This window comes from Mycetomoellerius zeteki, unplaced genomic scaffold, assembly GCF_001594055.1.
Source record: "Mycetomoellerius zeteki isolate Tzet28-1 unplaced genomic scaffold, Tzet1.0 scaffold228, whole genome shotgun sequence".
Taxonomy (NCBI): Eukaryota; Metazoa; Arthropoda; class Insecta; order Hymenoptera; family Formicidae; genus Mycetomoellerius; species Mycetomoellerius zeteki.
Window position 1 is genome coordinate 1253315 of NW_017257203.1, and position 16982 is coordinate 1270296.

The 16982-nt window shown below is 30.2% G+C and overlaps 2 protein-coding genes across 3 annotated transcripts in view; both read right to left on the bottom strand.

The window, feature by feature from the left end:
- Window positions 1–2887: 2887 nt before the first annotated feature.
- LOC108723344 (prolyl 3-hydroxylase 2) lies at window positions 2888–10285 on the bottom strand. Of its 2 annotated transcripts, XM_018449042.1 has the most exons (11): window positions 9998–10285; window positions 9025–9289; window positions 7734–8058; window positions 7008–7133; window positions 6191–6327; window positions 5795–5941; window positions 4869–5123; window positions 4582–4674; window positions 4320–4470; window positions 3597–4014; window positions 2888–3048 (listed from the first exon to the last, which is right to left on the bottom strand). In XM_018449042.1, the coding sequence occupies exons 1-11, from the start codon at window positions 10219–10221 to the stop codon at window positions 2976–2978; spliced, it is 2214 nt and encodes a 737-aa protein (XP_018304544.1). In that variant the 5' UTR covers window positions 10222–10285; the 3' UTR covers window positions 2888–2975. The 2 variants fall into 2 exon arrangements, with proteins under 2 accessions (XP_018304544.1, XP_018304545.1); XM_018449043.1 differs by lacking the exon at window positions 2888–3048 and having other exon boundaries at window positions 3943–4014; window positions 4249–4470; window positions 9998–10283.
- Window positions 10286–13499: 3214 nt separating this feature from the next.
- Window positions 13500–16982, bottom strand: part of LOC108723250 (G-protein coupled receptor Mth2) — a 4235-nt gene continuing 752 nt past the window's right edge. Inside the window, exons 2-6 of the mRNA XM_018448819.1 lie at window positions 16517–16982; window positions 15926–16004; window positions 14872–15050; window positions 14558–14720; window positions 13500–13943 (exon numbers count right to left, since the gene is read on the bottom strand). The exon at window positions 16517–16982 is cut by the window's right edge and continues 3 nt beyond it. Of these exons, the coding sequence (XP_018304321.1) occupies window positions 13646–13943; window positions 14558–14720; window positions 14872–15050; window positions 15926–16004; window positions 16517–16982 (1185 nt within the window). The 3' untranslated portion in view covers window positions 13500–13645. The remainder of the gene's footprint in view (window positions 13944–14557; window positions 14721–14871; window positions 15051–15925; window positions 16005–16516) is intronic.

Genomic DNA, 16982 nt, shown 5'->3' on the forward strand with positions numbered 1-16982 from the left:
TTATTATAATTGCCGTCGTTATTACTGCGTCTTGGCGTTCTTGCGATACTCTATACGTCTGTCTCTGTCTGTCTGTCTCTGTTTCTGTCTCTCTGTCTCTCTCTCTCTCTCTCTCTCTCTCTCTGCGCGCCTATTTTTCGCGAAAGCGTTACTTTCGAGATTGCTTTTTAATTATAATCGTCATGCAGGGAGAGGCGATACACCAAGATCTATACGAAGAGCAATACAAAAACATCTGTGACCTATAACGAAACTCGAGTGACCACTCCATTCGAGATATTAAATCCATCGTGCGAAATTAATTGCGTTGATCAATATCAAGTAGTGGATATTGTCTTTCTATTTCATTTATCGTCGGACTTCGAGGATTTATGATAATGGAAAAAAAATTCTAGACTTTATTCCATTAATATGGTACGCGGTATTGTTGTAGCTATCTTCTTGTTTCGCGTTGGAAATTTGCGTACTATATAGAAGTGGAATACACCATTAGTAATAACATGGAGTGGTTTCTGAAGAATCGACTGAGCTCTCCTGTGATACGCAGATGTCACTATAATTTCGTAATAAACATTTGTATTGAAACATACATATACGTTACAATGTATCGTAATCACGTTATCGCTTTCTTCCCGACTGATCCCGAAATAATGACGGTAATAACGATTATGTTGAGGAACATATAGGATATAAAAGCAAAACTCATGTTCTCCAATTTTTTGTTGAATTATTGCAATTTTATTGCTTCTGTATGCATTCAGTTAAAAGTTTTAATTAAAATTTACGAGGTTAAAGAAGTAAAAATGAATGCAACAATCGTTAGATCTCCAGATTTAAATTTCGAAAGAAGAAAAAGAAAGGATATCCATTTAGATTTAGATACCAAGTGTTATTAAAACGACAGGCCTAAAACTACATTATGGAAATTTCAAAAATTATTTTCTTGTAAATAAGATTTATCGAATCTATTTTTTCTTTTTGTACATTTATCACAATCTTAAAACAGAAACTGATGATTTTTAGTTAACTCTGCGTATATATAAGATTATAGAAAAAGGGATCCAACTCGGATGGGATTTTAATATATATCATTATGAACTTGAATACTCGTTAATTTGTCATTTATTGTTTATTAAAAAGTTATTAACACAAAATAAAGTGTTATTAATTATGAATTCTGTATTATATGTATATTTATTGTAAAGTATAAACGAGGATGAGGCATCACCTCTTCTTTTTAATAAACATTTCTATTTTAATGAACATTTCTGACTTAATCTACTTTTAATTTGAAATTTGAAAATTCTTCCTACATGTTTAAATATATGAATGAAATTCCCAAATTTTACATTATAGAATTAGATTAGATTTTTTAAAATTAAATTAGATTTGAATAGTAACGGACTTCTTCGCGTTTACTTGAAATATATAAGAGAAACATACAATAAGTAATATAGAATCCAGATTATCCAGATTTAATATTTGTTTGCATGCGTCAATGAATTACGATAATAGCTTTTTAATAAACAATGAGCGACGAAAATAAAACCTTGTAAAGATTGCTCAGATTGGTTTTGATAATGAATATCGAAGTTACTATAACTAATAGTAAATCCCCATTTCTTTAATTCTATCTCTTCTTGTCATTCATTCCAATCAGAACATTCTTCCAATCATAATTTTCTCAAAAAATGGAGGATTTGAGTTTTAATTTTTACCCTCTTGTCTTCCTCCCTCTATCCTAAGTCGTTTTCGTTTTGTCTGTTGATAAATGCGTTTTTCTATTTGTTCTACAATTACGATAACGACGCGGACAAATCGCGGATGTCGATCGTTTCGAACGTTTAAGAAAATTTGTAGTTATGAATGATTAATACTACACGCACGCTTAATCAATGGAATTGATTTTACAAAGAGACGTATAAGTGTACATCACGTACTAATTGCGCGGTAAAAGAGGAAAAAAAGAAGAGAAGAAATAAGGGAATTGCAACGCAATCGCGTACATAACACAGGCGTAATTTCTTATACATAATATAAATACGAAAACTGTAAATTAATGCGATACAAATATTGCGCGATGCATAGCGAGCGGTTATGTAAACTTGTTGACATGTAATATGTCCCATGTTCTAATAAAGATTTAGGATATTTTCTATAAGATATTTTCTATAACAATTGTTGCAATTGTGACGGCATCGCTTATACACATATTTTGATACATAAAATAATTACTAATTAACAGATAATTTATCAATAATTCCCACGTCAAGTGTATATGCAATCATGTCATCACTTATCTATACGAGAGTCGACTAGTTAGAGAGACCCTTATCTCAATAACGGCTGAACCGATCAAATTCTGAATAGGCTCAATTGAGCTCAATTGATAGCTTAGAATTTAATTATATAAATAATTATATAAATAACTGACTACGGCTGTGTGCGAGATATGCGAGGTAAGTTTGTGCATTTTATTGTACATGCCGACTAGAAACTTGATTAAATTAAACACAGTAAAATTGAGTAGAATCCCACATTGTTGTCCTATAATGGCCTTATCGCGTAAATCAAATACGCGCGTTGGACTCGAGTAAGTATTCTGGAAGTAGCACACATCCACATATTTCGTCTGTTTCTTTAAACACTATTTGACTAATTTATACTAATACGTAAATGTTAATATCGTACTATAATTATAGATCTATAATTTGCTGTTGTAAAATATGATTTAAAAACTCTCGAATCTCTGTAGTTGCATGATCCAACTGTTTATCAAGGAATTTGTTCTATTCTCTATAGACTTTTCATCTTTATAGATAAATCACTTTTATCTATATAAAGTTTTTAAATCATAAATTAATCAATCCATTAATTTTAATTGCACTTGCCATATTTTCCTTTCTTTTTTTCTCGCTTGGATATTTGAATTTTGTGTAAATTGCTATCAATTTTTACCAATTTTTACTACTTCATCACGTAAATTCCCTCAACGTCTGTCTCAACGTCTCATCTTCTTTGAAACATTGGATCAGTGTGTCTTCATATCTAAAATAGAAACGTTACACTTTATACGATCTACAGAAAACTCACGAGAAAATAGAATTTTGAAAAAAATATGCTCAGCTTTTTAATCCATTAATCCTTAATTCTACATACTACCTGACTATTTGTACATATACATATATGTATATATATACATATTATTGTAACTGTTTTTTTATTTTAATTTTTTCTCTTAATTATGTCATATTTGTCATATGATATTTAATTATTATATCATTTACAGACATGGAAACATGAATTTATTTGTAAAGTTTTATACAATTTTTATCACCGTATGATTTAAAAACATAAGGATAGAATATGGATACAATTTTATAATTAAAAATTTATCGGATATTTTTGTCATACATATGAAAATAACGTAAAGTAATTATATTTTCGTATAGTGATATTAAACATGTTGGACTTAATAGTTGCACAATATATATATATATATATATTGTAAAAATTAATTAACGCTCCTTCTCTTCTCTACATATCCTGAGAAACCTCTATACATATAGAATGTATTTAATAAATTCTATTCTTACTTGAGTGGTATTTGGGTATCCTCGTGTTGTACGGCACCCAAAGTACGGACTCTTTGCAACACAGTATTCGCCACTATCCTCTCATACTCCAAATATTTTTCATCCTGGGTGAACCATAACGCCACTGCGCATCTCTTGCCACTACGTACACCCTGAACGCCATGAAGATTCTCACCGCCGGCGGAGAAAGCCACCATACGTCCGCACCGAGGCCGAACGATACTTTGAACGTGACGTCTCTTCCAGTCTTCTACGAAGAAGAACTCGCCGCCGTCAAAATCATCGTTGAGATATAAAATCGCCGAGTAGTCCCGCCACGTATACGCGGGATCTTCTCGTAAGCAGGAACCTTCGTCTTTTATCACACAGTTATCAGCGTGAATCTCATGACTAAGATCAGTTCTATTCACCGGCGAATCTGAAAATAACGATATAATGAACTTTCTAGAGACTAACAGATACATATTCCTAATCTTCTTCATCCTTCCTTAGACAGCTTGTTATATTACTTGATAGACATACGCTATTCTATTTTATATAATGATCACTTTGTTAATAAAAAGAGTTATGAAAATAAAATCAAATGTTGTAAGCGAACCGACCCACAATAAAATATGATCTGATCGATTGTTTTAAATGTTTAATGCCGTACCAAGTGTTATGATGCGAGCATGCCAGCGAAAATGTCGTCAGAAGCACGAGGATGCGTCAGATGAAAATTACCGAGTAAAGCTGTTCGGCAGACCAAATGGGTGTAGGTGAAATACAATGGTCGATCAAGGTCGAAATACCTTTCCACGTGATTGCGAACTGCTTCCGTGCGTTGCAGAAATAGCTTCAGTAATTCCGGTTTTGTTAGACCGAAGTAGACCATCTACAATTTTTTATAAGATGGCAATAAATTTTGCCAAAAGTAAAATGAGAAAAGCAATAAATATAGAAGGAACATAATAAAGAATGTTTCCGGATATCAGTATATCTTTACCAAGGCTATCCTGCCAACGGTTACACCTTCGAAACGCTCGTAAGACGAATGTGGACTTTTGTTTTCTTCATAGCCATCTCCTTCCACAGCAATCTAAAATTTATAAATTATTCATGTAATATTTTCATATGCAAATCTTTATTTTAGCGAAGATAAAATTCCATTGAAATTCATTCTATTTGGAACTTGTAATTGAAATGTTATCAAGATCACATGATGCGAAAGGATTAAGAAGAAAAACGTCTCGTAATCGTTTAATGTTCGAATGGTAAAGCCAATTTCAACACCTGGGCAAGTTGCATGAGCAGATTGCAATCAGTGGAATTGAGAAACCCATCAGCCGCGTAGCGGTTTCTTCCGCCAAGCTCACTTTCTTCTGCTATCAATCGCGCATTGTTCGTGATTTTTAGCTGCTTCAAGATACGATTTTCTCGTATCTCCATCTCCTTGTCCCGGAATGATGATAGATTACCCACGAATCGCGTTTGAGTAGATGGCGAATGACCTGGAGGTGGATGCAAGATTGGTTTTGAGGAAAAGTCCTAAAGAAATAAAAGACGAGATATGTGAAAAAAAATAAAGACTAAACACTGAGATAATAATACAACATTGGAGGTAAAAATTGGAACCTTTTTTTTATTTTGTTTCCTTATCGATTCTCTTGCGAATCTTTTTCCTCGCGCCTGTGTTCTTATATAGATATGAACGCAAAAGTAAATAGGGTTGCATTTAAACAGGCGATTAAACGAGGGACTTTAATAAAGATAAATTATGTGCAATATTATTTTAACTTTAATATCTCTTAATCTTGGATTTATCAATTATTTTTATTTTATTAAATTGCGACAATAATAAAAGTGAACTTTATTTTTTAACATTTTATTGTTGTTCGGATATATGTAAGTGTATAACATGTTGTATAAAACTATTAGTATTAAATCTAATGATAAATGCACTCGACACTGAGGTTCGCCGATTATGCACGTCTAGCTGATTAAGCACGATACGTAATGGTCAGATTATTCGTGCATATCTGATGGTCAGTTTATTCGTGCATCGTCCTTTAAACAGAAGAATTGAAATAGCAGCTTACGAAGAAGAGTACCTTACTATTTTTAATTGGCATGGGACAATTGATGAATAAATGTATATATATTTATTTATAAATAAGTTAGCAGATATTTTCTTTATAAATTTATGTTTCGCTTTTTACCTTCCCTAATTCCTTCTTGTCGGCTTCTTTCATATTTATCTTCTTGTTAAACTCGTTAAATCTGACGTCAATTGCCGCGAACTCCATCGATATATAATAAAGTAGCATCAGCTCGTATTCTTGTCGCTTCACATAGGAAAGCGCTTCCTAAGAAGTATTCTCATTAATTCTTGCTAAATTTATAGATCTACTAAAATTTTTTTATTTATTTCACTGATTTCCACTTATTTTAAGTGCTGAAAATTTAGGATTTTTCCTTTAGAATGTACTGTTTGAGGATAAATATTGTGAACTTTTCAATGAAAATTCGCGGATATTTTCTTTGAAATTTTTCTAGTATTAAATACGTATCATTTACTATATATTTTTATAATAATTCTATTTTTTTTCACATACCTCTCTTGGTGTGAAGTACTGCTCTTTTACTTTCGGTTGGGAACTATAATAGTCTTTATTGTGCAGCATTGCTTCGTCAGCAGGTAAGAATAATAAATAACTTGCAACTGCTGCACAAGCTGCTTTCAAATTACCCACTGCATAAAATAAATGAAAACTATTATTTCTTAAATTCTTTCGTCCACTTGTTTGACTAAATATATTTTTTTAAGCAGACAGATTTTTATATATACCAAAATGAAAAAAATTCAATTGACAAAGAGAGGGGAGGAGGAAAGTGGGAATATAAAGAATCACACAAAATGAAATTTTCTTGAAATAATACAAGTTAAAGAATAAATGCATATTGCACAAAGTAATACAAAGAATACACACGGGAGACTTGACAGTTTTAGAAATAATGTTAAACTGACATTGAGATTGCTACGATTGAGAAATTAACCCAATTAATTTAACAAAGAATGATTCAGGAAACTACTTGATGGACCTGTTGAGATATTTGCTTTTGTTAATGGATGGAGACATATTGCAACAAGGCCATTATAATTCATGACATTTGTATCTCATGTGAATGTTCCAATTATGTTACTAAATTATATTAAATTAGATAAAATACAAATAAAACTGATATTTTCAATATGTATTATAAAAGGCTTTCATTCAGAAATAATACATATTTTTTATTTTATATATTTATCTGTGGCGTACGTTTGAGGCATTTGGGAGGGTGCAGTGGTATGATCTACTTGATATAATTTGTCATAAAAAACATCAATCTGTTCAATAAAATTAACCGTTTTTTTGCCAAAATACTCACATTTATAATAAGCGAATTGCAAGTAATTGTAATGACTTCTAAGCAAATCACTCTGAAAATCGCCATTTACATTATTTAATGCAAGCGAACATCCACGTTTGCATTTCAAACAGAACGTAAAGTGATCTGAAAAAATTAGAGAATAATAATAAACAAGAAATACTTGTTGAGTAATTATTAACGCTACGTTTTTCTTAACACCGAGACACTACCGTGTCTCTGGATAATCTACTTCAAATTTCTTCCAGGAAAATGTAGTTAAAAATGCAGTTAATCGTATTATCTAAAAGCTTATAAACAATTTAATTTAATGAGAATGTAGTATTTAATTTACTATAATTTGTATAATGAAAGAATTCAATCCATTAAATAATAACATGAATTAAAAAGAAATTACGCGCACATATCATATGCGTTATTGTGCTTTTTAGTAATGCATGAACTTTAATAAGAACTTTAATAAAAAAAATCGTTTAATATTTCTTTAAGTTTAATGTTAATTAATATTAAAGCACCAACGATAATAAGCTGTTTCTTTTAATCGAAAAATTCCGCGCCCAAATAAAGATCAAAAAGCATAAATTGTATTTAGATTAAAAAACATAGCAAGATTAAAAAGCATAAATTATAAATTATATTAATGATATATAAAGACAATGCATTTTTGAATCTAAATTCATTAATTTTATTATTTATTGTTCTTTATTAAGTCAATTTATATCTTACTTGCTATCGAAGAGGTAAATTCAGGATACCATCCTTGATCGAAAGGACCCTCGCAATAAATCCTGCATTCCTCCTCGGATTCTATGTAAAGCTCGAGTGAACTTTCAAATTCGGTCACAGCTTCCGCATAATATTCATCTTCGTATGCCTTGACACCTCGGATGTACCTTTGCACAAAGGGGGCTGCCTCCAAATTCACGATCTTTTCCACAGTCACGTTAGGCAAATTCAAGTAATATTTCAGGTTCTTCTTAGTCATCTCGTGATCGGGATGTAGTGAGAGAAAGGTGAAAGCTGCGTTCGCCGCATCTTGATATCTTTCTTTCTGGAAAAAATTATTTATAAATATTGTAATATTAATTATGTCATGGATTAATAACTCTGATTATACAAATATATATTTTATTATCTTTTATGATATATTAAATATGTGTACATTTTTATTAATATATGCAAAATTATTTTTGCATCTTTGAAAAATTATCGTATTCTTGAAAAATTAACGAAAATAAAATATATATATATGTATCTCGTAAAATATTTATTCTTGATATTTTTATTTATTTCAGATTATATTGAGATAATAGCGTTCCACAATCATCATGTTAGAAGTGTACAAAAAAATACCGGAATATTAATTTCGATAGCAGATGGTACGAAAGATACCATATCGTCTGTTCGAAGATACAAACGAAAAATAAAATTATGTTTCACTTTAATGCTATAAACACGGTTTTGTAATTTATTTAATTAAAATTTATTAATAACTTTTTAATTAAAATTTTTAATTAAAATCGAGAGTTCCATAGATTTAGTGTTATAAACAACGATGCGCAATTTCTCAAAAATAAAGCTATGTTATTTAACAAGAAATGATACGAATCAGTTTTTCGGATCATGCCGTATGTAGTTGTTTAACTCATAATTTACGCAGCGGACGCGGACACCAAATATCTACTACTGATGTAATTACGTAATCGACCAGATTAGGATCCGGGGAGTATAGTATTTTCGTAATGCTTTTTATGGTATCTTCTGTAAGTAAGTAGAGACACATGTCTTTGTAAAATCACGTCGCAATTAAATTTATCTGTCATATTTTATGGTTTAATTATTATAAAAATAAATATTGTAAATACAAATATAAATTATAAGTATTAATATAAAATGAAAAATAAAATTATGTTTTAATTTAATGTTGTAAGTATTATACTTTTTTTGCAATTTGTATGAAAGGTTTATAATATTCGATTATTTAAAGTATTTTGGTCAAATAGATATACTTTCGTACCTGAAAATAACAAATATGAAGATACTCGTAGATGGCAAGGTCAACAAATTTCCTCTCAGTGGCGTGTGGGAGTCGTTTAAGCGCCCCCTCACCTGCGATTTCTCGATAATCCTGATTACATTTCATTAGACAAAGTGTTTCCCTCACTTTTCTTTCGTAAAAGTGCAGATCCTCAATATCTTTCACGACGATTGGCGAGGAACCTGCCGCCTCAGCTTTACATTTTCGCCGGCAAATTATCACCAGGCGTTTATATGCTTTATATCTATGAAATATTACGTAAATTTACATTAAAAAATATGGACTTAACATATGAATTAATTATGTATTGCGAACAAAAAAATTTACATAAATTATAGATATTTTGTAATATCGACACTGCAATTTTTTTAAGTGAAAGATTTTTTTAAAGATTTAATTATTATTTAATTCTGTTCTTTTTTTAAATTAAAATATCTGACCTCTCTAATATATTATACTTGTGTGTGTTATGTGACTTATTCTTTTTAGTTGTTTTTCCATGCCATTTCCTTTTTCAAAACGTAATTTTATGTTATTAAAAACATACAGAAAGGTAAAAAAATCCTTCTCCTTAAAAAGTTTTTAAAAAATGCGCTACATTTTAAATATTTCAGAAGAGAGCACTGTTTTTAAATAAAACATTTAAAATACTTGATATTTTAGAATTATTAATATACATTGAGTATACTCATGAATCATTTTTTTTTCAATTTACGCGCGCGCGCGCATGTAAATTATTAATAAATATGTAAAAAGTTTCATACAAGTATAAATATGTATTTTCTTTAAAACGAGATCTTAGAAAACGCGGTTAATTTTAAAAACTTTAAGAATTTTTACTAAAAGAGTGGAAACTCAGATAAAATTTAAAAGTACCTCATAAAATTAATATACATTGAGTGCTTATAAAGAAGAAAGTATCGACGACGCTGACGGGATAATTATAACGTACCCATGCAGAGCATCGTTAAATCCCGCGATGCAACCGTCCCAGTCTTCCTCGAGATAGGCCTGGATCGCGTTCTCGAAGATCTGGGCGAGTGTGATATTGCGCACGCGTTGCGTTTCGCGCGGCACCGATTCACCATTATCGATCTCATTGATTTCGATCTCGTCGTCGCGAGCATGACACGTGCACGCTCCGAGGAGGATCACGAGCGGTAAAATGAACCTCATCCTCTCGCGACTCCTCCCAATGGACTGCACAGCGTACGATTTATACGAAGTGCACGGACCAGAAAGATCGTCTCGCGTCGTTTCTCGGCGTCGTCGCCAGCTTCGGAACACTTCGGAACACGCGTGGGATATGGTCCACATGCACGCACACGCGTAACGCATGCCGGTTGTAGATACAGGGTGATTCATATGCGAAGTATGACTTAACTTCGTATACAGATTATATAGACCAGAATAAATAAAATATATACGTGTGGGAGAGAAAATTAACCCTATAAGCGCATAATATTATTTAATATTAAATAATATTTTAGGCATATTCTCAGAATATTAAATATAACATTTTAATAATATTTTACTAAAATTATATAATATTAAATAATATTCCTGAAATATTAATGGATGGTTATATGTCCACTCCTAAACAGTATAAGTTGTACTGTTCAGTATAAGTATACGTTTAAAAATTAAAAATGATTTTTGCTCTCAGTTGTAGAACTGGATATGTACTTAAAATCACGTTGAAACGTTTTTTTAAAAAAAATGCAGCATAGACTGATAAGAACTTTTCGTTACTGGATTGTGAATTCAAATTGCACAAAATTAAAAATAATTAATATTTATTAATATTTTAATAATGTTTCAGGAATATTAAAATATAATACCTAGGTTTATTATATAAGTGGACGTATAACCTCTATAGAATACTCCTGTAATATTAAAAAAATATTTATATTTTCGAAATATTGTAACATTATTTTAATTTTTTTTTTAATAATATTCATGTAACATTCTAGGAACATTTTGCGCTTATAGGGAAGCAAGAGAGAATTTATAATGAGGCAATATTGAAGTAGAGAAAACATTGAGATATGGGTATTATATATGAGATGATATTATTGAGCAAAATAAATATAAAATACAAAATCAATTATGTATGAAATAATATTAAATAAAAAGAAAATAAAGATTAATAACTTCCTTAGCATTTCGAGCTTAAAAACTTTTTTAAAAACTTGTGTGTATTTATGCATAAAACACGTACATATAATTAATAAGTAAAATGTATTTATTTTGCAGCTTTCGTCTTGTATCCGATTTATCCGTTTTCTTTTCCTTTTATCAGCGTACAAGATATATATAGAAGAAAGAAACAGACTGTTAATCAACTTGACATTTTTATTACGCGATCGGATTTGACCTTCAAAAATAATCGTTTTACGATACAAACTGGGAATATCTACTTACGGGAACAGAGAAGACTTCAAACTTCAAACAGCGTATTGATGAGGATCATGCTAATCATTGTGATTAAAATTCCAATTAAAATAATAACAGCTGTCGTCATAATCAAATACTTCATTTATAAAATGACATAACGAGCCATTTCCGATTATAATATTTCCAATTTTCTGCTTCGTTAATCAAAAAAAGCTTAAGTGGTCTTCGATGAGCTCGAATGATTCGAAAGTATCGTCGAATAAATGATGAACGAAATCAAAATTAATTGGTACTGTAACATAAGAGGAAATTATAAATTATTCATCTATAAATAAAAGAAACGGAGAAAAGCTTGTTACTAAGTATACGCGACAGACATTTCGGTAGATTAAAGCAAATTACATAAAAGAAACCCTTTTCTCACACGGATGTTACGTCTCTCATTTCTGATACCTTTGCATATCAAATAATGCAGACGTTGACATAGGAAATAGTGGTATCACTTCTCTGAATCCCATGCATTTTGTGTTTAAACATGCGCGGACCAGATGTTACATCGTAAATATTATTCGAGTTAAAATAATATAAATAGTTATTATTCGAGTTAAAATAATATAAATAGTCATTAATCTTGATTACTATGCTGGTCATTCGGTAAAGAGTAGGACTTGACTTTTGACGCTAGCTAGATCATTCATAGTGGTCACCGGTGCTACCAAAATTTCTTAAAAAATAAATGGTATCTAATATTAAATTTGAAATAATATAAAAAAAATAGCTAGATAATCTGAAATAGACAATCTGAAATAAATTTTTTGCAACGAATGTATTGGATATAACTAACAATAAGTAGTGCAATGAAAAATTTATAATTATTGGAAGAACTTCAACTGATTTGATTAATATTTTGTCTCGATGGAGTTAAGGTCTGAGTCTATTGCCGAAAACAGAATTTGAAAAATCCGTGAGAAATTCTGCAGACGAACAAATGGATAGTCAGACTAATACTGTGAAATTATAAAGTTAATTTGCGACGCTGTACTACTTAATAAACAGTACGCTATTCAACATATATCCATGAGAATGTAGTCTTATTTCGTCATAGTTTATCATTATATGCTTGTTTTGATCATGAAAATTCTATTTCTATACCAAAGTAAATTAACTTTAATCTCAGTTCAACTATCATAACTTTGTGTCAACATTTTTGGCATTAAACCTTCGTGTCGGTGAAAATCCATTTAATGGTATTCACTTGACATTATTTAGAGTATTTCTATCAAAATTCATGACAATCGGACGTTTGACGTTTTCGGAAGTTCACCCATTAATATATATTATAACCGTAATAAACTTCACATTCTATTACCACAGTAAAAAAATTTAAGAGAATCACATAGAAAAATATTTGTTTGTATGTGTATTTATTGAATATGAAATATATCAATACTAAAATAATAACTTGAATATATATTCACATCCACTCTCACAAAAAAGAGGCATAATAATGTAAGCATGGTTGATAGAGCTTTTATGTTATCAGATCCAAAATATCATCAAAAAATTTTCAAGAACATAATTAGTACATTATTAAAAAATGATTAATTTAACTTCTTTTTTGTGATATCATTTTTGTTTCTTTTCATTATGTTTTTGAAAATATTTACAAAATGATTTTGTATCAAAATATTGCAAAATATATTTGACGCTTCTTTTTTACATTTTTAATGTCTTTTCTTACGAATATACGTGTTTATGTTTGTTTATACATATTATTTATACATATTTATACATATTTATGTATGAAAAATTTTTTACCGGGATGTATTTCATGAATAATGTCCGGGTTTTTAAATAAAAAATCAAATAAAATTCTTCACATGTTAATTGAAAATTATATTTCACACTTATTACTTTCACTTATTATTTCACATTTTATTATTTTCACATTTAAAAATGAAGAATTATTCCTACATGTTCTTAATTTGGGATAAAATTTGAAATACGTTGTAAAGTGAAAATCGAAGAGAATTATTAAAATTTGAGACAGTCCCTCTTTGTATAATTTTAATCTCTTTTCTAAAGACTGAAGAATTAAATTATGCTGCTAATTAACTGTTAACTCTTATCTATAATAGAATTTTCCCTTTGCATTGCAACATTTATGAGTAAGACTAATTGAACTTTGCGAGATGATTAGCTGTTAATTAGAGGAACCCATTCGTTGCATGTGTATTGTTCCGAACTCCTTTCTGCTATCGCTTATTGGAATCTTAAATGGATCGCAAATCTTCCAGTCAAATCGATTTAATAGCGTTAGCAGGGTCTTTTTTCTACACACAAATATGATGAAAATGGTGAGACCTTGCAAGGCATTTATGATGTCAGCGGGATACCAGATGAACTGTGATACAATATTAGCACCAATATCGATCCACGACATTATCTCCAAAACCCAAGTTATTCCCATCACTACGAACAGCTTCAAATACATATTAAACCTGTGAGCAAATACATTTCGTATTGTTTGTAATTACAATCGTTATACTATAAGATATATTAATAAAACATACACTGCTCAAAAAAATTATGGCACAGAAAAATTTTGGACAAAAATTGACCAACTTTGACTGACAATAACTTTACGAAAAATTATCATAGGATAACGTTTTTTTTTTTTTAATTAAAGCTTGAAATCTCTACTTTAAGACGCTATGGCCAGATTTTAAGTTTAATACACCCCTACCACTGTAACTCCCAAAATATGAGAATGTGTTTGTCATATTGAGAATTGCAAAGTTTGACGGAATGTCGACTTGTAAAATTTTTTCGGAGAATGCCGTTTGCAGCGACACAAAATTCGAACTTTCGTCTTTAATTTAAAAAAAAAAACGAGTTACTGCGATTTTTTTTTCGCAAAGTTACAGTACTTTAAACTAACATTAATTCTTTTAGGGCCACTTCGATCAACTCCGATTAACTTTAATCGACGGTTAGTCTATTGACCAATCGCATCCATCATTAAGTGAAATGACAAATACGATTGGTCAATTCCAATTTAATCGTCGATCAAAATTAATCGGAGTTGGTCGAAGTCGCCCTTAATTGTATAGACCTTTGCTTATTTTCATCGTGGCGCCAAATCTCCGAGTCTTCCAACTGAGCTATATATATTTTCTGGTACAGAATCGTTAGTGTTGTGCAGATGAAAAAAAAAATGTTACTGATGATAGTAGCACCCATGGGTACATAAAAATATAGCGTTTTTGCTTCATTCTCTGAAACAAAAAACAAATTCTTTGTATTACATTACACTAATACATGTGAATGATACGTTCATTATTTAAATTAAAAGTTGTTAAAATTTAATCAAGATTTCAATTAAATATTAATTTTTCGCTAGCGTTAATAATTGCTGGTATCACTTACCACTGAACCAAAATCTTTTTTGGCAAATTTCTGGTCGGACCACATTTATTGGTATTATGGGAAGATTATCCATGAGGAAACAGATAACATTGAGAATGATGGTGACTCCCCATGCATAGATCGAATATATTATAAGCTTCTTTCTTTTTTTTGCTCCTCTTCGATACGGACGGAATTCTCTATAAAATACGATTTATGTTTAATCAATAACAATTAAATTATTATCCAATATATAATATGCATTTGAAAACGAAAATATCTTATCTCTCTCTTTAAAATTAAAGCTTTGTAAAGTAATAATTATAAAAACTTACACATAAACACATATACTCGTAAATATAATATTAATATTTTTAGTGTGTATACTGATTTTCAAACTACAATACATATATCCTATCTTAAAAACGAAAAGCGTTTTTTATAAAGTTTTCTATTTGAACAATTTGAATATTTTGTTTCGAAGCGTTTAAGAAATATAAAAATCATTTATGTAAATCAATGTTTTGCACTTCAGTGAATATCAGGGAATGGAACTAATTCAATACTTGTAACGAAGTTACAGTTATTAGTTACTTTTTTGGTAACTTTACTGGTAACTGCGTTACTTTTTTTTACAACTGTAGTTACATTTTTTTAGTAACGATAACGAATTTTACAGTTACTTTTATCGTTACTTTGCACACAATTGGACATGGTTCGATTGGACACAAGCCATTCATAGCGCGAGACTAGAAAGCTCCTCCTATTGAAAAAAAATCTGTTACTTTTAAAAAGTAACTTTCCATTCTCTGGTGAATACTGTACGTAGTATAATATTACTTGCGTATAATCATAATGGAAGTAAAAAGGTGTGCTCATTGCCTATTGAGAGCGGCGCACTTGCACACAGTTCAATTGATTCAAATCACATACATAACGAACATGCTCACACATAGTAACTGTTTAAACATCAAGTTTCGTTAAAAAAAAAGTTTAAAATTAATTAAATTAAATTAATTGAATTAATTACGAGCACCACGCGTATAATATTGTATGAAACATATATATTGCTCACCTAAATGTCCACCAAATATCGAAGCATATTACATTTAGCCAAAAAAAACTTGACAAAAAGAAGAAGTTGAAGATATATGCTGAAAAGATGAAATTAAATAATGTGTTAATCATCAAGCATATATTGAGTTGTATTGTTTTTGTAAATAAAAGGAGAACAAAAAATTTTTAGAGTCAAGACAGTTTTGGTGATTGAAATTTAAAGAAATGTTTTGAAAGAATTTTATATTGAATTTAGTCGTTTTTAGAGCTGATCAAGGTAAATATAAAAACTGTTTAGTAATGTTTTGAGTTATGTCAGTTTTGATAAATTATTCTGGATTTGTTATAATTTTATAAGGACATCAAAATCGTTACAACTTAAAAAGGTTATATAGTTTTGTTGTGAAATAAAAATGATAAAAATGACACTTGATCATGTTTTTAAGAATATATTCTCAAAGGAGCTTATTATTGTTTGATTGCGTTATATTATTTGATTAGTCAATTTTCTATCAAATTGAAAAATAGTTTTTCTCCTTCTCTGAAACTTAATTTGTTTAGTTGTGTCATTTTTTAAATAATGGAACGATATAGTTTATGCATGTTGTACCTAATGGAACGCAATATAATGTCAGTTCATCTAATCCAGAAACTTGGCCAAAACACATAATCGCGTATGTGATGAATAATGAACCCACGTGTGCACGCAATGTATAACCATGGATATTCTGGAATTCTGGCAATATGGAATATATTATGAACGTCAACAGCAGGAACGGCAAAGACAATAGGAGGCATATGGATACAAATATTGGAAGTGTAGTCTGATTATCGCAGACGATCACGTCATATATGTTCCGATTATCCCGAAACAAAATGGCAAAGCAATAAGACTCTGGTAAAATGAGTTCGCCATCATGATTATTGTACAAATAGCCATTGGTGAGAAACAAGTATGTATTGGGAAAAAGAAATTTGCGATCATATCCTTTTGAAACGCATGGATCGTGAATAGTCAAAAATAGTTCGTCGACTGTTTTATCCTGGGAATCGTTCCCGTGTTTGTTTGGAAGAGC

Coding starts and splice junctions, on each gene's coding strand:
- LOC108723344 (XM_018449042.1), bottom strand. CDS start 10,221: ATGAGGTTCATTTTACCGCTCGTGATCCTCCTCGGAGCGTGCACGTGT. Junction 8,059..9,024: donor TTCATATTTGTTATTTTCAG/GTACGAAAGTAT, acceptor AATTTTTTCCAG/AAAGAAAGATATCAAGATGC. Junction 5,124..5,794: donor ACAAGAAGGAATTAGGGAAG/GTAAAAAGCGAA, acceptor TTATTTCTTTAG/GACTTTTCCTCAAAACCAAT.